The following is a 21,524-nucleotide window of genomic DNA, read 5'->3' on the forward strand; positions in this document are numbered from 1 at the left end:
AATGGTGATTGATTATCCATGTGCCAAATCCAAACTTATATTTAATAATCAAGAAATAAAGTGTTTTTTTAAATATAATATCAATCAATATTGTACCAGTTAGTGTAAGACCTGAATATTTTTCTTTACTTCTTTTGTGTATGAACTAGTTGAGAAAATAGACACAACAACATACACAACATGACAGTTTCATAAATATCTGTTCGCATTGCATAAAATATTAATAATGTTTACCAATCTTTTGCAACTTTGCAGATATGTTTACCATAAACCATCTGTCCCAATCATGTACATCACAGAGATAATCATTTGCCACATGAGATACCCAACTTCCAGCACTAAGGTCTTCAGACAAGGTCAAAGAGAGGTTTGGCTTGTCCTAACAGAGATTTGAAATATCTGTCATCAGACAATCCAATCAGGGATCTGCAGGCATTGGTAAGGGATCGCTCAGTGGGATGAGAGGGATAAACACCATGACATGTTGGGAATGGACCAAGGGAATGGCGGAAATGGACCACGGGAATGACAGGGCTAAACACCATGACATGTTTGGAACGGGAAAGGGGAATGAAAGAGCTAAACACAATGACATGTTGGGAATGGACCAGGGGAATGACAGGGCTAGCAACCATGACATGTTGGGAATGGACCAGGGGAATCACAGGGCTAGCAACCAATACATGTTGGGAATTGACCAGTCAAATGACAGGACTAAACACCATGACGTGTTTGGAATGGACCAAGGGAATGAAAGAGCTAAACACCATGACATGTTGGGAATGGACCAGGGGAATGGCAGGGCTAGCAACCATGACATGTTGGGAATGGACCATGGGAATGACAGGGCTAAACACCATGACATGTTGGGAATGGACCAGTGGACTGACAGGGCTAGCAACCATGACATCTTGGGAATGGACCAGTGGACTGACAGGGCTAGCAACCATGACATGTTTGGAATGGACCAGTGGACTGACAGGTCTAGCAACCATGACATGTTGGGAATGGACCAGTGGACTGACAGGGCTAGCAACCATGACATGTTGGGAATGGACAAGTGGACTGACAGGTCTATCAACCATGACATGTTGGAAATGGACCAGTGGACTGACAGGGCTAGCAACCATGACATGTTGGGAATGGACCAGTGGACTGACAGGGCTAGCAACCATGATGTTGGGAATGGACCAGTGGACTGACAGGGCTCACAACCATGACATGTTGGAAATGGACCAGTGGACTGACAGGGCTAGCAACCATGACATGTTGGGAATGGACCAGGGGAATGACAGGGCCAATAACCATGGCATGTTGAGAATGGACCAGTGAGCTGACAGGGCTAGCAACCATGACATGTTGGGGATAGACCAAGGGAATGACAGGGCTAAACACCATGAAATGTTTGGAATGGTCCAGTGGACTGACAGGGCTAGCTACCATGACATATTGGGAATGGACCAGTGGACTGAATTGGGCTAGCAACCATGGCATGTTGGGAGTGGACCAGAGGGTGACAGGGCTTAACACCATGACATGTTGGGAATGGACCTGGGTAATGACAGGGCTAGCAATCATGGCATGTTGGGAATGGACCAGGGGAATGACAGGGCTAAACACCCTGGCACGTTGGGAATATACCCCTTGAAGGAGGTTCATGACTGTATGTGTCTGTATTTCACAATTTGTAAGGTTATTTGGCACCATATGCTGCATTATGAGAGGGTTCGAAGTGTGTCCCAGCACTGCTAGATAATAATTTAGTTAAAACCTATTTATTTAGGCTGATTGCATCAAAGCCTTATGCTTATTGAAACGCTATTGAATGCTTTCCTGCAGTGGGCATTGAACCTTTGACCTCTTAATTTAGTTAAACCTATTTATTTTAGCTCCATAGCATGGAAAGTCCAGGCTTATAGAAACGCTCTCTAGTCTGTTTCCTGGGCTTTTAACCAGTACTTGGTTTCTTTGGGGAAGATTTAAAGAATGCTCCCCCTGTGGGGATCGAACCCTTAACCTCCCAATCGCTAGGGGGACACCTAAATGATTACGCCAAAGCGAACTGTGACCTCTTGGTTGCTAGGTGGACACCATACCCACTATGCCATAGGGACCTGCTATCATACTAATTTATATGAATAATGGGACGAGGCCCTGCCGTTCTTATCTTGAGGACAGCAGCTATGATGCCATTATGTCTCAAGATGTCAGTGAGCAACAAGCAACATTAGGATTCAAAAGACAGACCCTTAAAATCAGCAAACATATTTGAAGCTTAAAGCCTTGGCATCTTAAACAAGACTATTGCCAAGCAATATATGTCCCCTACCGGCTCCACCATTGTCAGATTTTTTTATTTTTTTTGTTGCCATAGCAACCAGAATTTTTGACATAGGAACAAAATGAAATGCCGTGCATAGTGTCCATATTGCCATCTATCCATGTTGCCAGTTTTATGAACAAATATTAAGAACTTAAAGAGTTATCGCAGGATCCAGAAAAGTGTGACAGACTCACGAACTGACAAGACACACGGACTGACGGACACACAGAGAGCAAACCATAAGTCCCCTCCGGTGAAACAGGTAGGGGACAATAAAATAACAAAATGCTCAACTTGAAGGGCCAAACAAGCATCATGTACAGAGAGGTCTTTGTTATACTTATGTTGTGATTATGAGAAAGCATTTCTTACTACCTATCAAATACCAATCATTTATGGTCAAGTTTCTCAAACAAAATGAATGCTTGTTTTAAAAGTGTGAACACCAATGTCATGGCAACCCAGGATTTAATCCACCAGATGCCCAACACTTCCATGCTGACCCAATCAACACTGGTGATAGGCCTCCAGGAGGCAGGGTGTTGAGAGATCGACAGGAAACATTTGCCCAGCTTGCAGTGGAAGGCACAACTGTGGTCAGTTTGTTGATAAATATATCTGCTTTATGATAACAAGCCTATGTACTATCTAATTTGCAAAAATAACATTAGATATTTGTAAAACCCTGTCTGCCTCTTGAAGCCATGCCTTCAATATGTGCAGTTGGTAAGAAATTATTTCAATATGGCATGTCATAATATTAGTAAGATATTTGAAACCCAAAATTGTGTAGGGGTCTTACTTCAATCAAGACTAACCCAATGTATATGATCCTCTGGTAAAAGCCCTCTTTAGATAATGTGAAGAAACAATTGTCATGCCACAAGCAACTAAACTTGATCTATGATCAATTAAATATCATTTGGAACATTCGAAATGATATTTTATTTTGAAGTGAAGATTGATAAAAGTAACTTCTCTTTCTCCCCATTAACCAAATTCCTTCAAAAACAGATAGGCCAGGGATCAAACTCTAAGAAAACATTGAATTGTTTATTAAGAAAACAGATCAGAATTTCACAAGAAAGTCTTAAATAGTTTTCCATAAATTCCCTGATGTTGGGAATATAATATATACAATCACAACAGCCCAAAGGTGTCATGTTTCCTAAAATGGCTTCCCTCTTTACAGTTCCCATGTTGTGTTCACATTAAGCCCCATATTTGTGGCAGCAATCCCACCACATAACTCACTTCATTATCTTCATCTTGCCAAATTACTGAGAAACATAACTAGCCAATAATTCATTATTTTTTCAATAACTACCAGTATAGATGAAGGCGGTAGCATATTTATCAATTATCGCTTCCATATTGCTGCTGTCCCAATAACAAAGGGGAGTCCGGGGTAATGAAGGGTATACCATTACAGATAATGGATTAAGCAGTCTCCTATTTATTTGCAAAACTATACTATACCCAGCTGAGCTTTCTTTCACACCTTGTCATTTCAGTAGAAAACAAAATCTACACCAGTTTGTACCCACAGATATAATAACTGTATCAGTATTATGGGTGTAAAAAAAGAATTAAATCCATGCTTTGTTGTTTTATGAAGATAACCCTGTGAAAAATGTTTCTTTGCAATCTAAGATATATCATAAGTATACTATGAAAGTTATGTAGACAAATCAAGAAGAAAATTGTAACATAAAAAGGATATGCTGAAAATGTCTTCAACAAAATAATATCCATCAAAGAAATCTAAACATGTATAAAACTACAAGATGCTGCAAAATTAACTGTTTGTGTGTTTCAACAATAGCACAATACGAGCCTAATTGTTATAGCAGCACAATACGAGCCTAATTGTTATAGCAGCACAATACAAGCCTAATTGTTATAGCAGCACAATACGAGCCTAATTGTTATAGCAAAAGTCGGATTAATGCGAGTTCATAGTTTCATCCAAGATTAGCCAGTGCTTCTTGCCCAGAGCATTTTACCGCAGCAAGCCACAAATCTTTCAATATGTATTTTTCTAGAACATGCTGCAACTATTTCTTATTTTTGTTTCAATGATGGATTCTGCCATGGCAGCATTATTGTTTGGCTGCAAGCATACAGGTACCTGCCAACCTCATGTTTTGTCGTGCCACGGTCCCCCAACTCCGAGACAAACCAACACCCAGGCCGCCCATGTCAAGTCATGAACACCTGACTTCTGAGATTGCACAGTCAAGCATTCACTGGCATGGATGATATAGGTCCATGCATGCTTCTTGTGTTCCAGATCATAAAACGTCTGCCAAAAGCTATTTTATTGTTTTTAGCATTGTTTTCTAGGAGGTTATGGAGAAATATACCACAATTCTCAAGCATTTTTAATAATTATACAGAGTAGGATGAAACAGTCAGTTTAAACATGTTCTAAACCTCTTCTAAATCAAATCATTCCTTTACAGAATTGTCAAACATCTCATTCAATATTGCAACAGGATCTCAGGCTAGGAGGTGATACCATTTCCTCCTAGTGACTGACTCATTTGGTATAAGCGTTTGACAAATCTCTGGTAAAATACTGTCTTTGTTTCTGTAATTAAGCATCATTTTGCGGCTACCCATAAACTGTCCTTGTTTAATTATCAATGCAGTTATGAGGTAGCTGGTTCTATTATGCCTGTTAACAGAAAACAACAGTATATTTATATTTGATATTATCTGCTTTATTTGTCATTATCAACTAAGATAATGCAGCTTTTAAATATGCACTCACCTGGTTTTCAATAACAACCAAGAATAAGTCTAAAAACCAAACTTCATGAAAGGCCTTTTGTAATTAATAGAGGCATTAAGTGCAGTGTAAATTAATAGGCATTCATTGAAAAATAGGGAAAACCACTTTGACAGCATTAATGATCACATCTATAATTTGCACTACCTTGTGTTCCTTCATTTAAACTGTACAACCAGATTGTAATTCTAAAGGTGTTCATACTAATTAGGGCCTTTATATCTGCAGTTGGGGAGACTTGATTGATGTTTTGTCAGGATTGCAATCCTTCCTGACAATAAAACCTTCAAAAAGCAGGGTGTAAATTAACATGCCGCATGCTTTTGATTGATTGAATGCTTAACTAAAAAATCTATGAAGTAATTATTTTAAGAGCAGGCGATTTTTAATGAAAGTAAATAAACACTTGCACAGAACAAGACGCATTGTCAGGGTATTTCCACATGAGTGATGAGTAAATATGGCAAAAAAACTTATAATAATTACTTAATTTAAATATATATTATGTCTTTTATTAATTAAATGATTGAAGGTCATCAATAGAATGGAAAATGCATATTGCAGGGCTAAATTTACAGCGCTAATGTTATTGTTGTATTTTATGGGTGTTTTAAATTTCTGCTTTGTGATTTAGAGATTTTTTTGTGTATGTGTGCGTTTGGGGGGAAAGGTGGGTATCAATCATCAAAAGTACGGGATCACCCCCTCCATCAACATCCAATTGCCCCAGCACCTCTAGTATGGGACCACCCCCTCCATCAACATTCAGTTGCCCCAGCACCTCTAGTATGGGACCACCCCCTCCATCATACAGTTGCCCCAGCACCTCTAGTATGGGACCACCCACTCCATCAACATCCAGTTGCCCCAGCACCTCTAGTATGGGGCCACCCCCTCCATCAACATCCAGTTGCCCCAGGACCTCTGGTATGGGACCACCCCCTCCATCAACATCCAGTTGCCCCAGCACCTCTTCAATGAGTCTGCATAGAACTTGGCTTTATGGAAAATAGTCTGGCTCCCTGAAATATCACCCTACCCTACCCCTGATCATCCAAACACAAGGAGGAAATTCAGAGATAAATACCTCAACTGACTATCCTTCTGAGGCCTATACATGCATCACAGTATGGTTGTACCACAAGAAATCCTGGCGCTATGGCAAATTCACCACCAACTCCATCCTATCCACACAATGCCAACATCAATACAACCCCCCTCCCACCCCCATCCCCCAAAGTTTTCCAACAGACCTGAGGGTGATAGCAGACTGGATTCATTAGTACCTCGTTCCAATGACACTTCCTGTTCATCATCTCACACACTGTCCATACCACACAATGTTAGATACTGGTACCCATGATATGCTCAGACATTTATTTGAAAATATCTTGTAATTAGCCTTTACCAACCAATGGTAAAATACTTGCCACATAACTATAGGATATAAATCATATTGATTACTGACACATTGCACTGTAAAGTTTCTGTCACAAATATATTTTTCACTTGAAATGAAAACCAGATGTCACTGAACCAGTCTTCTCTATAAATACAAAAAAGTTTTTGTTACAGTTATCAATATTCATTAAAAACACCTCCCAGGGCTGTTTGGTTAAGGGCCTGGCCTCCCACAAAACTAAGAAATGGGAAGGTGTCCCAAAGCCTTTCTCTTGGGGGAAGGGCCTATATAAGGCCTTGCTAAAGACGGAAAAAAAAACACTGCTACCCTAATCAAATTAAGCAGTGGTAACATTATTAAATGTATAATAAACAATACAATAAGTGTTTTTAAAATTATGATTCAGTCGAAGGAGGATTTAATTAACCATCAAAAGCATTATCATTATTATTATAAGTAGCAGTAGTAGTAGCTGTAGTAGTAGTAGTGATGGTAGTAGTAGAAGTAGTAGTAGTAGTAGTAGTAGTAGTAGTAGTAGTAGTAGTAGTAGTAGTAGTAGTAGTAGTAGTGGTGGTGGTGGTAGTAGTGGTAGTGGTAGTAGTAGAAGTAGTAGTAGTAGTAGTAGTAGTAGTAGTAGTAGTAGTAGTAGTAGTAGTAGTAGTAGTAGTAGTAGTAGTAGTAGTAGAAGTAGTAGTAAGTAGAAGTATTATTATTAGTAGTAGTAGTAGAAGTAGTTGTAGTAAGAGCAGCAGCAGCAGTAGTAGTAGTAGTTGAGTAGTAGTAGTGTTGTTGTTGAATAGTAGTAGAAGTTGTTGTTGTAGCAGTAGCAGCAGCAGTACCAGTAACAATAGCAGCAGCTGTAGCAGCAGAAGCAGTAGCATCATTAACAGTAGCAGTTGTTGTAGTACAAAAATTTACTTCACAGTTTATATGTGTCACTTTTATCACCAAGTGATGCATTTCAAAGTTAATGGTCCAGTTAATGTCGGTGGGTAATGTCCATTTAATCTTGACAAATGACCATCAAGCTTTCTACAGGCAGAGATGAATGACTGCCCAATGATACCTGTAGGTCAAGCAGTGTCAAATGTCTTACAAATATTCATTTGGGCACCCCAGTTGGTTAACATTCATGTACTTCTCAAGTGAGGTGTGAATACATTATTAATAATGAATTTATCATCCCATTCATGCTGACTTCTTTAGCACTTCCTCCATTTCTAATTTAATAAAAATTTCTAAAAAGGTAGTTTTCTACTGTTTCATAAACACTTAAGTTTACAGTGTTCTCAAAATTAATCCTGTTTATTCGAAACTCAACAATATTTGTGATTCATTGCTGTCATGTTTGCTATAACATCCAGAGCTATGCTTCAACATATGAGCCGTGTACTTGGAAAAAGGGCTTAAATGTATGTGCATAACGTGTCATCCCAGATTAGCCTGTGTATTCAAGGCACAGGCTTATCAGGGATTACACTTTTCCACCTTTAATGAGTATTTGTTCAGCACAGATGTCCTTAAAATGAAAAATTCCATAACAGCAGAAAGTGTTCTCCCTGATGGATGCCCCATTTTACTACATGCATTAAGCCCAGTTTTCCCAGATCAAGGCCACTGTAGCTAACCAGAGGGCATCACACATTTAGAACCTGCATCTACCAGTAAGTCATTATGATCTTCTGTTTTATGATTTAATTAATGTCAGATGAATAAGAGGAAATCAAATGTGAGCCATGGCCATTCCCACTTTCTTCAACAATGTATATTCTAGACAAGATGTCAATAAAAGCAAATTTGTTCTGGTACAGACAGAAATCTTTATACAAATAAATTCATGATTGTCAGGCAAGATAACCTCTGCATTTGTATAGTGGCATCTTTCTTAGACTTTGTGGCTGTGAGGGTGTCAATACTGGGACAGAGATATTCCAGCACTTCCAGAAATGAAAGATTGTCTTGAATAACCCAAGCATTGTGCAAACATGGTTTTGATCAGATATCTTTGGTCAGTTACAAATGTCATTTGCACAATTCCTTGGGTCCTGTTGACAATAGCAATATGTAGCATTGAATGAGTTTATCTTTGAACAAGGGACAAAATTGTCACAAAAACAGGTTTTCAGTTGAAAAAAGTCTGATAAAGGGAGACAATTCAAAATGTGTATTGTCAACTTGTGTAAAATTGACCTTGATTTCAATTAGAAAACAAGGGCTGTTTGTAATGCATGCCTCCCATATGGGCTGTCAGTTGTAGTGGAATCCATTGTGTGAATACGTTTTTTGTCACTGTGACCTTGACCATTGGCCTAGTGACCTGAAAATCATAGGGGTCATCTGCCAGTCATGATCAAAGTTCCTAAGAAGTTTCATGATCCTAGACGTAGGCATTCTTGAGTTATCATCCGGAAACCATTTTACTGTTTCGAGTCACTGTGACCTTGACCTTTGACCTAGTGACCTGAAAATCAATAGAGGTCATCTGCCAGTCATGATCAATGTACCTATGAAGTTTCATTATCCTAGGCGTAAGCATTCTTGAGTTATCATCCGGAAACCATTTTACTATTTCAAGTCACTGTGACCTTGACCTTTGACCTAGTGACCTGAAAATCAATAGGTGTCATCTGCCAGTCATGATCAATGTACCTATGAAGTTTCATGATCCTAGGCCTAAGAGTTCTTGAGTATTATCCGGAAACCATTTTACTATTTCAAGTCACTGTGACCTTAACCTTTGACCTAGTGACCTGAAAATCAATAGGGGTCATCTGCCAGTCATGATCAATGTACCTATGAAGTGTCATGATCCTAGGCCTAAGCGTTCTTGAGTTATCATCCGGAAACCATCTGGTGGACGGACCGACCGAAGGACCGACCGACATGTGCAAAACAATATACCCCCTCTTCTTTGAAGGGGGGCATAAAAAAAGGCTGATAAAGAGAGACAACTCAAAATCAAAATGTGCATTGTTACTGATTGTTCATAGTTACATAGTTGTTTCAAAATCAATCTATTTTTAGTTGTGGCGATCTTGACCTTGGAGATATTGACGTAATTCTTTCGTGCGACACACCGTCCAATAATGGTGAACAAATGTGCCAAATGATTTTAAATGTCACAATGCATGACATAGTAATGGCCCGGACAAGCTCATTTATGGCCATTTTTGACCTTCACACTCAAATTGTGACCTTGACCTTGGAGAAATCGACGTGATTCTTTCGCGCGACACAACGTCTAATGATGGTGAACAAATGTGCCAAATGATTTTAAAATCTCAAAATGAATCACAAAGAATTGCCCGGACAAGCTCATTTATGGCCATTTTTGAGCTTCAAACTCAAATTGTGACCTTGACCTTGGAGATATTGATGTAATTCTTGTAGGCGACACACTTTCTAATGATGGTGAATAAATGTGCCAAATTATTTTAAAATCTGACAATGAACGACAAAGTTATGGCCCGGACAAGCTCATTTATGGCCATTTTTGACCTTCAAACTCAAATTGTGACCTTGACCTTGGAGATATCCACGTAATTCTTTCGCGCGACACACCGTCTAATAATGGTGAACAAATGTGCCAAATGATTTTAAAATCTGACAATGAACGACAGAGTTATGGCCCGGACAAGCTTGTTCCGCCCGCCAGCCCACCCGCCGACATTCGCCAATCTAATAACCAGTTTTTTTCTTCGAAATAAATCAATACATAATAATTTTCCAAAGATAAACATTATTATTTTGGCAAAGATAAAGTTTGATAAAATAACTTTTTTCAAGATGAAATTTTTTATATTGCATCCACACAGTCCAATTTTCTTGTCAGTGTTTCTTTAATTTAACCATTTTGGGCATTTGGCCTGGTCCCTTTGGATTGGCAAAAAACCAATCGGCTAAAATTGGGAAATTAGTTTTGCTGTTTTTTTTGCTATCAAATACTTTAAAATTGATAATAAAAGTGAGTTGAATAAATTTACGGGGGAGATGAACTAAATTTTTTTTTTTAAACCTTAAATTGGAAATTTGTATGTCCCATTCCGGAAAAATATATACTGTTTTTATTATGAATGGGTTCCCATACAGGCGCCAATTTGAACAACAAAAAAATACACAGTCCTGATTATTTTTATTGCTCTCGCTTGCTATATTTAAACAGAGCAAAATTGATAAACTGATCAAAACTATGTGCATCATGTGCTTACAACAACTTACATGCAATAATCAGACTTACTAAGGCAATATTAATTTATTTGTATTGTATTTGTAGTATAAAACATATTGAACAAAATGCATTTGCTTTATTTATTTATTAGGAATTAAAAACAAGTGCAATTATAAAGTATAAAATCAAATATAAACAAAATTATGAATAAATGCAGAAAGAAAGAAACAATAAGGGAGGATATCACAGTCAAACCAAAGGATTGCTTTGCTTTCACTGGGAAACACAAAATAAAAAAAAAAAAATTTAATTATTTGTTTTTGTTTTTCAAAGTTCATTGTATAGCGTGTGTTTTCTAAAATGGTGAAGCTGAAAATCTGGGTAAAACAGTCAAAAACAGTACATTAACTGAACAACCCCTGATATCTACTGCATTTTTAACAAGTCAGCTGTGTTCTTAGAAAACTGGGCTAAATGCATGTATGTTAAGTGTTGTCACACATTAGCCTGTGAAGTCTGCACACGCTTATCAGGGGCATTTTCTTGTAAAAGGAAGTCTATTCCTAGCGGAAATCCAGTTAATGCATTAAATTTTGTTCCTGCATTACACATGCATTACACCCGGTTTGCCCAAAACTCATAAATTATGTTCTTGTGACCAAATATAGCCCTATGTCTATGGACTGAGTTTTGTCTATAAAGACCTATGTCTATTGACTGAGTTTTGCCTATAGGCCCTATGTCTATTGACTGAGTTTTGCCTATAAAGCCCTATGTCTAATGACTGAGTTTTGTCTATAAAGCTCTATGTCTATTGACTGAGTTTCGTCTATAAAGCCCTATGTCCATTGACTGAGTTTTGTCTATAAAGCCCTATGTCTATTGACTGAGTTTTGCCTAAAAAGCCCTATGTCTATTGACTGACCTTTGTCTATAAAGCCCTATGTCTATTGACTGAATTTCATCTATAAAGCCCTTTGTCTTTTGACTGAGTTTTGTATATAAAGCCCTATGTCTATCGACTGAGTTTTGTCTACAGGGGTTTTTCTGCCTATTTTGGGAAAAAGAGTCTGACCAAATTGGGAATTTTTATCGACAAAATTGTCCATTTTGGGAATTTTCGAGTCGATGAAACGGTCAATTTGGGAATTTTATCATGCTTAAATAAGTAAGTGGTTTTACAAAAAAACATGTTTTTATTTGTTATTTTGTCTTCAAAAACAAACACTGGTAACAGGTAAGTAAGTCACACTAGTAACAGCATGATTTTTCTTTGCTTTCTTAAAATAACATTAGACAGAAATTAACTACACATACAAATAAAATGTTATTATTTCCAATTGATTCTTCAACTCATAGCCACAATAGGCAAGCCAGTTACATTTAACAAAACATTAATTTTACTGCTACATTATTAATTTATTTAACGACTATATCATTTTACCTGATACTTCACCGCTCATTACATTAGCACCATCAAAGCCAACAAATCTACACCGCCGTATGTCGATCCCTTTTCCAATGCAACACTGCTGTAGTACTTATCGTTATGGGAAGCCATGCTTGAAAATAAGCGTCTACAGATTTGGACTAGAATGTGTATTGTGCGGCTCTATATACTTGTTATAATGCGGAACAGTTCGAACCTTATCGCTGTCAATGTTGGCAGATGCATCCGACAAATACACCTGCTAAAATCTGAGTCGCTAAAGGCTTAATTACGTCGCGGATGAAGGGAAGTCACTCTTTCGATATAAATTATGTTTACTTTTTACGATTTTGAAAGAATTTTTTTTTTGGAATTGGGAAATATGTAATCAAAATTCGATTGGGAACGGGTCCGTTTGCTTTGGGAATGCCTCCGTTGTCCGGAGGCGCAGACAGTGCAGAAAAACCCCTAGTCTATAAAGCCCTATGTCTATTGACTGAGTTTTGTCTATAAAGCCCTGTCTATTGACTGAGTTTTGTCTATAAAGCCCTATGTCTATTGACTGAGTTTTGTCTATAAAGCCCTGTGTCTATTGACTGACCTTTGTCTATAAAGCCCTATGTCTATTGACTGAGTTTTGTCTATAAAGCCCTGTGTCTATTGACTGACCTTTGTCTATAAAGCCCTATTTGTATTGACTGAGTATTGTCTATAAAGCCCTATGTCTATTGACTGAGTTTTGTCTATAAAGCCCTATGTCTATTGACTGAGTTTTAAGCCCTATGTCTATTGACTGAGTTTTGTCTATAAAGCCCTATGTCTATTGACTGAGTTTTGTCTATAAAGCCCTATGTCTATTGACTGAGTTTTGTCTATAAAGCCCTGTGTCTATTGACTGACCTTTGTCTATAAAGCCCTATGTCTATTGACAGAGTTTTGTCTATAAAGCCCTGTGTCTATTGACTGACCTTTGTCTATAAAGCCCTATTTGTATTGACTGAGTATTGTCTATAGAGCCCTATGTCTATTGACTGAGTTTTGTCTATAAAGCCCTATGTCTATTGACTGAGTTTTGTCTATAAAGCCCTATGTCTATTGACTGAGTTTTGTCTATAAAGCCCTATGTCTATTGACTGAGTTTTGTCTATAAAGCCCTATGTCTATTGACTGAGTTTTGTCTATAAAGCCCTATGTCTATTGACAGAGTTTTGTCTATAAAGCCCTACGTCTATTGACTGAGTTTTGTCTATAAAGCCCTATGTCTATTGACTGAGTTTTGTCTATAAAGCCCTATGTCTATTGACTGAGTTTTATTGACTGAGTTTTGTCTATAAAGCCCTATGTCCATTGACTGAGTTTTGTCTATAAAGCACTATGTCTATTGACTGAGTTTTGTCTATAAAGCCCTATGTCGTTTGACTGAGTTTTGTCTATAAAGCCCTATGTCTATTGACTGAGTTTTGTCTATAAAGCCCTATGTCTATTGACTGAGTTTTGTCTATAAAGCCCTATGTTTATTGACTGAGTTTTGTCTATAAAGCCCTATGTCTATTGACTGACCTTTGTCTATAAAGCCCTATGTCTATTGACTGAGTTTTGTCTATAAAGCCCTATGTCTATTGACTGAGTTTTGTCTATAAAGCCCTATGTCTATTGACTGAGTTTCATCTATAAGCCCTGTCTTTTGACTGAGTTTTGTCTATAAAGCCTTATGTCCATTGACTGAGTTTTGTCTATAAAGTCTTATGTCCATTGACTGAGTTTTGTCTATAAAGCCCTATGTCTTTTGACTGAGTTTTGTCTATAAAGCCCTATGTCTTTTGACTGAGTTTTGTCTATAAAGCCCTATGTCTTTTGACTGAGTTTTGTCTATAAAGCCCTGTGTCTATTGACTGACCTTTGTCTATAAAGCCCTATGTCTATTGACTGACCTTTTTCTATTAAGCTCTATGTCTATTGACTTACCTTTGTCTATGACCTTTATAAGTTTAATGACTGACCTTTGTCTATGACCTTGAAGAAGAAGCTGTCCCTGGTAGAGTTGTCCCCCTTGTAAAGGACGTACTGAATCCGCCCTTCATCAATGTCGTCTGAAACCAACAAAAAAACATGTACATTAATTACACAATTAAATTATCAGCCTATATAAACGAAAGTCGCAATACAAGCGACTCGGAGCCACATTTTCTGATTGTATGGAATTTTTCGTTCAAAGGGAGTCTCTTCAAAACGAAAACCCAGTCTTGGAAGAACATGTCGTACCTAATGAGCCTGTGCAGACTTCCCCTGAACCAGAGTCTTATCATTAACAACTAAAGTGTCAAGTTCTAAACTCAGTCCTTATAACTATTACATGTTGTACCATCTTTGAAAAGACAAGGCCCTGATCAGCAAACCGGTATGTAGTGGAACCATTTGTGAAACAATGGAGAAAGAATCATCATCCAGGGGACATTTATTTGATAAAATTGGCCCAATACTTTCAGAGGTTACATTGTTTGAAGAAAGGCTTGAAGCTAGTGAACAAGATAGACAATCTGTCATGGAATAAGTTGAGAGCATGAAACGGACAGTAGAGCAAACGTTATATATACGATTCAATCTCTGCACTGCACCCAACTTTATCATTAATAATTTAGATATAACTGGAACCAAGATATTAAATGTTTCTTCTGCATCTGTTTAATTAAGCACATTTTCAGTTAATTTAGTTTAACATTTTCAACATATAGTTTAACATTAAACACGGTGCATATACCACGTGACTTTTTTGGATCTGTGTTGGGAATATAAAGCGCGACCCAGTTAACATTTTTAAGGATCTCTTTCTAATATTTCACCATTTTTAATGGGATAAAGTCATTCGTAACAGTTTTCTATTGGTATCATGATCTTTTTAAACAAATAAGTATTTTTTAAGAAAAGTGCAACCGGGTGTTTGAACGGTTAGAAAAATGTCGGATCAGTGTGGGGACTTCATATAACAAATGCGCGGTTGCACTTTGCAGAAAAAACACTTGTTTGTTTAAAAAGATCGTGATACCTATATCACGAATGAGTGGGCTCTCCACTTTATCCCATTAAAAATGGTGAAATATTTAAAAAGACATCATTAAAAATGTTAACTGGGTCGCGCTTTATTCTCCCAACACAGATCTTAAAAAGTCACGTGGTATAGGCACCGTGTTAAAATAAACTGATCAGATAATGAATCTTCACTTCAAATATAAGATGCATGCACTAAAAGCATTTGCTTTTGAAAAAAGCAACTTTTCAGAAAATGTAAATGACATCTCGAACTATAAAATTGCCACAGAAAAACTGTTCCTACACATTACTGAATGAGGAATAATCATTTGTGATGTTATCAATAAAATCACAGTTTCGTCGTTTTTCCTCCAATAAACACAGCCAATACAGCAGGTGCTTGCATAATTAATTATTTCTGAACAGCGTGCGCCTCAGACAAACTATAAAAATGCTCTATGGAGAGAAGTGTATAAAATGATAATAAAAATAATACACTTCTGTCAATAAACACATGAAATAATTTAAAATGCTTAAAAACATATGGCATGTATTGAATTCATAAACAGGGGCTTCTAAAACAATCATAACCGCATCTACAAGCAATGGTGTACTCTGCAACTTGGGATCACATTATAGCATGATCATAAAATTATCCTATTTAATCCTTTAAGCATGTATAGGCATACAAATGGTGTATAAGAAATAATTTTGCTTCAAGCAGTCTGTAATTCTAAATTTCACATGAACAGCCAACTTTGTTCTTTTTTTTTTCTTTTCAATAATGAATTGAAACTGCATATTGTTAACATCTTTGAAATGCAGTTAAATAGCTTGAATATGAATTATAGCAATAGCATGTGTTTACATATTTCTCATTTGAACTTCCCCTGCGAAAATTTGTTCTAGAAATCAGAACGGTTCTGGAACTGTTCTAGAACATCAAGAACAGTTCTAGAATGTTCCATATTCACGTTCTAGAACGTATGTTCTGGAATTGTTCCAAAACAGTTTTCTAGAATAAATCCAGAACATTTTTGGAACATGGCTTAGTTCTGAAACTGTTCCAATAACATTCAAGAACATGTTTAGAACATTACAAGGACAAAATACGTTCAATAAAATTTCTTAAAATGTTCTGAAATGTAGTTCTAGAACACATTTAGAACTCTTTAAGAACCCAGTGAGTTCTACAAAAGTTCTAATGGGGAATAAGAACACATATAGAACAGGTCTAGAACCAAGGTCTACACATGTTCTACAATTGTTCTACATATTTAAAATAAACTAAAGCAGACAATGATAATTTGACTTCAATTTCAAGTTAGTAAGTTCTACAAAAGTTCTAATGGGGAATAAGAACACATATAGAACAGGTCTAGAACCAAGGTCTACAATTATGCTACAATTGTTCTACATATAACCTCCATGTATGTTAGGAGAATTTCCTCCCTTTAAAATGTTCTTTCATATATTAATTATACTTATTGTTTATACATAATATTGATGTCAACAATATTATACTTATTTTCTTATTCTGTAACTATTTGAAGTATATTGTTGTAGTTAAATAAAGTTTATATATTTTCTTATATAAACTTTATTTAACAATGTAATGTAATTAGGTTAATCCTGATGAATAGTTCGCTTGCAGCTATGTTTTAGAACAGTTCCGAAGGTTTGCTTCAAATAAGTCTGGAACAACTGTTCTAGAACAGTTCTGAAGATGTCCATGAACTGTTCTGTAATCATATTGAACATGTTCTTGAATTATTGAGGAACAGTTGTTGAACGTTAAATGAGAAAAATTTCTAGAACAATTGTTCCAAAACAGTTCTGGAAATTTATACAAGAACAATTCTGGAATAGTTCTAAAACGATGGTTCAATAATTTTTCTAGAACAAAATTCAGAACTGTTTTAGAACAATTGTTCTTGAAATTATTCTCATTTAACGTTCAACAAATGTTCAAATCATTCTAGAACATTTTAAGGATGATACCAGAACACTTCTAGTCATTTGTTCCAGTACAATTCTAGAAATTGTATAGAACAGTTCTAAAACGTTACACAGGGGTTATGTTTATTTCATGCAAAATAGTAGGTAGTGCTTTAATGAAGTACATGCATGAACTTTTTACCTTGCGTAAACTTGAACATAATTTTGTAAATGTAAATAAATATTGCCTTAGGCTTACATTATGAATTTTAATGACAACAGAATGTCTGGTGTAAGTTTAAATATTGCATCTCCTAATTATAATTTCCAATTTCAGTCAATTCAACGCAAAAACATAACATTAACATCCCTACATGTACATTGCTGTTGATTATTAATTAAATTAACATTAATAACAAAAAGATTTATATACATTAGCACTCATATTCAAACCAATCCCCTGCGAACATGAGTTCACGAGTTGATTATCTTTTCATAAACCGTTTTTGGATATTCATGATTCATTAACTTCTAATAGCACTTAATAAACTGATAATTAATGCGCAGTTTGTTCCATAAAAAATCGGATGAACTGTTACAAATTCATGAACTACAGAGTTCAAGAATTGTGCAGTTCATGAACTGTTCATGAATGTTTTTCAGAGTATATTAATATTACTTATATTCATTCATAAGAAGCACCTTATCAATCCACATCTAATAAAAGTCAAACTAGATATTTAAAACAAACATCATATTTTGTGTGTTTTTTTCTGTTTGTCTATAATTTATTTAAGTGTGGGAACATGAACATGTTGACATTCCGTCCCTACGTGACATTATCCCTTTGCAGCCCACCTCCAGATTCCAAGCTCTAGAACAAGTTGTATAAAGTTAAATATCAGCCATATCTGAAATCTAATATCAGAGTAAAAAGGTACACCAGTCATTAAAATCTTTAATAGAGCTGCAAGTTTTGATAGTTTGGTATAAAAAGATAATCCTCATGATGCAGGTTTTCGTCTGTTCAGATAATATCAAGTAATTTAGATATAAAGGTGCAGGTTTTACATTGGTAATACTAAGATATACCTGTCACTGCTGGTACCTCAGTTTTGTAACCAATTCCAAGAGAGATGGTATTTTGACAGGCTGTTATAAACCTGCACACTCTCCAACACAGCTTTTATCTAGTCTGACATATTCAACAGGCGTTGTATGTGATTATACAGGGCTTTTTCACATATAATCTGCCCTGAAGGGTTCTGCATGTGTCTTATGTTACACCATCAATTGTATGCAAGCTCTGCCAAGTGGCCTGTCCAGGCAATCTTGGGTTAGGCCTACAAAAGCATCCCAGCAGTACATTATCAGAACGAGAGCGCCGATGGCGTTAAAAGCATAGGTGCAAGATACAGGGAAGAATGGCGTCACGTGGTATAATGTAGTTCGATATCGCCATCCGCGAATTTCTCAAATCAATAATTTCAAACAATTACCGACTATTTAAATAGATAATCTTTCCATTTACATCAGTGTTTGAAACGCTTATGAAAAATAATTACCCAAGCCTTTCAAAATTTAAGCACGGACATATCTGTATCGATTCTTTTCTCTATTCTTTTCACAAATGAAAATAGACGCTACCCTATTCGTCTGCGTCAAGAATTTGTCGTAAAACTTGTGGTAAGCGTTAGATGCAGACGTGCACAACAGATTGAGTTCTAAATACAGATTTCTGAATGCAGATTTTTATAGAAACTCCTCACAGCAGTTACTTCCCTTGCTTCGCCCGGTCAGTAACTTCTAGTATAAGGGAGGCCACTGCGTAGGAGATTGAGATTTATAGTGCAGATAGAATTGTTTTACGAACGAAATTTGTTTTAGGTTATAAGAAGATTTTTTGACATAAAACGGTCTTAGAAAAATTCACTAAAAACGGTGTCAGCAATATTCTTGGAAGAAAACGTTAGAAAAACGTTTCCAAAAAAAAATTGTAAGAATGACCATATACTAAATCAAATAGATATTTCGTCTGATTTTTGATCAGGTAAGGCTTCATAAAGGGCAACAGATGGATGTGGATTTTCGAAATGTGGTATATACCATAAGCATAGGTGCGTAAACGCACCTATGCTAAAAACTGACTATTTGTTTATCTATTAATTAATTATTTAATTTGAAAACATTGACTATTTATTCATCAATTTATTTATTTATTTGTGTTTTAATGTGTTTCTTTCATTCAAGTATTCAACCATAAATTTATATCTTTCCTTAATTATGCATTCAAATTATTCAATTATAGCAAAATGAAACTAAGCAAATCTAAAATGATTGCAAAAACTGTGACAATTTACAATTGATAGAAATGGTTAGTTATCAATGCCAATAAAATTGAAACAATAATGAACAAAAAATTGTTATTATTGAAATTAGCAATATGATCAACCATATTACAGGAAATGTTCTTTTCTGTTTTTTATTATCATTTCAAATGTTAACAATACACCCATGTTTTTTTTCCAGTTAAATGAGTTCAATTTACATCATGTCAATAAAATAAAAAGAGAAATGTAACTAGACATTATAAAAAGTAATGACAACTTTATTTATCTCTATCTATGATTATATTTTGAAATTAAATTAGAATAAATATTACTGGAAAGATCAAACATGATAAAATTTATTAAATTAATGCAATCTGATAATACAAGAATCAACAGAAAATTTGCTATGTACTGTACATTCCACGCGTTTTCCCCAATTTCCCTTGCTTCTCCGCGGGCAGTATCTCCGAGGGAGATTAAGACAATCCCACTATACGCGGCATTTGCATGATTTGAGACTCCGCGGTTAACAATCGGCAAAATTGATAAGCCGACGCGGCTGCCCTCCGCGTTGGCAACGCGGGGGAAACTCCATGTTTAACGAGATAATGATCTATTTAACTTTGTTTGACTTCCTGATTTTCAAATTAAATTACATTTATTACAAGTACATGTAATTATATATATATATATATATATATATATATATATATATATATATATATATATATATATATATATACAATTAAAAAAACCAACCAAGATAGATCAATACCCACGTGGTTGTAGAAGTAGTTGTTGTTGTATAGAAAACTCATTGATTTACGACAAACAAAACGTCTTTAAACTGATACTTACCAATTAATATAATCACAGTTTGCAGCATTGTTTTTATTTTGATAATTTAATCCAAAGTTTTCATGTTAGCAGGTGTTTTTTCCATACTGAACATGTAAACAAATGACCGAGGACCCTATTAAAAGTCTCGCAAATCTGTGTGAATTGACAGTTTGACGTTATCAAAGGAAAGTCGCTTCCTGTCTGAACGCATAACTTACTCAAGTAAACACGTTCAACAAATGCATAAGGAATGGTTTTAAGTGTCGGAACAAAGTAAATTCTCTGCTCACTAATGAATTTATTTTCTCTTTGTAGGTAGGTTATTCCATTGATTGCTAAAAGAAGGTGGTAACTATTGAGTTGACAGTTGCATTAAATATTCACAGTTGTATTCTAGTTGCGTCGACATTCAAAACATTGTTTACCAGTAATTATGGACCAAATCGGCAGAGTGACATTCCTTTTGTCAAAACTCCGCACACAGCATTCTACACAATAGGTCAGTAGACAAGCTTTGCGTGTTTTCATAACGTCAAACACTTAATCCAGTTCCACCCAGATGTCTTCTTTAATCAGTTTTCAGTACAATTACTGTTAAAATAATTACTCTACTAAAATACCAACGATAAAGATTCGGCGTGTTCGATTTGAAATTATTTTGGAGGAAATATCAACTTATTCGCGATGTAATTTTGTTAAAAAATACCAAAGAAACTTTTAACCGAAATCAACATAATTCAATGTTCTCTGCGTTACAAAGTTTGTATAAAAAAATCAAAAATCAATACACGCACGCTTTCCAGGAGTATACCTTGACCTTGTACATTGCAGCATAATTTTCGTGCGCTTTTGTCAGGAAATATACATGATGACTGTATATTGGAAGCATTTGTAAACGTCATGTTAACATTAACAAGAGATGTGTTTGTCAAAAACACAATGCCCCCTATTGCGCCGCTTTGAAGCCATAAATTTGACCTTTGACCTTGAATGATGACCTTGACGTTGAGCCACTCAAAATGTGCAGCGCCATGAGATACACATGCATGCCAACTATCAAGTTGCTATCTTCAATATTTTAAAAGTTATAAAAGTTTAACCAAGGTTAAAGTTTTGTGACACACACATACAATGACTGACTGACTGACTGACTGACACAATGACAGACAGACAGGCCAAAAACAATATAACCCCCGATCTTTCGATCCGGGGGCATAAAAATCGTAGCGTGTTTCGGATTACTAATTATTATTCTCATTTGGAAATTTTACGG

At 36.0% G+C, this 21,524-nt stretch overlaps 1 protein-coding gene and 1 long non-coding RNA gene across 3 annotated transcripts in view; both read right to left on the reverse strand.

Moving 5' to 3' along the window:
- LOC127879383 (FRAS1-related extracellular matrix protein 2-like) overlaps positions 1 to 21,524 on the reverse strand; it is a 326,727-nt gene that overhangs the window by 274,498 nt on the left and 30,705 nt on the right. For both annotated transcript variants that reach the window (XM_052426164.1, XM_052426163.1), the window contains exon 2: positions 14,117 to 14,206. In XM_052426164.1, coding sequence (XP_052282124.1) covers positions 14,117 to 14,206 — 90 coding nt within the window. The remainder of the gene's footprint in view (positions 1 to 14,116; positions 14,207 to 21,524) is intronic.
- LOC127879394 (uncharacterized) lies at positions 8,925 to 9,816 on the reverse strand. The gene is made up of 3 exons (XR_008049044.1): positions 9,715 to 9,816; positions 9,255 to 9,553; positions 8,925 to 8,965 (listed from the first exon to the last, which is right to left on the reverse strand). It is a non-coding gene; the product is annotated as an uncharacterized LOC127879394 (long non-coding RNA).

The sequence above is a fragment of the Dreissena polymorpha genome, chromosome 4, assembly GCF_020536995.1.
Source record: "Dreissena polymorpha isolate Duluth1 chromosome 4, UMN_Dpol_1.0, whole genome shotgun sequence".
NCBI classification, from domain to species: domain Eukaryota; kingdom Metazoa; phylum Mollusca; class Bivalvia; order Myida; family Dreissenidae; genus Dreissena; species Dreissena polymorpha.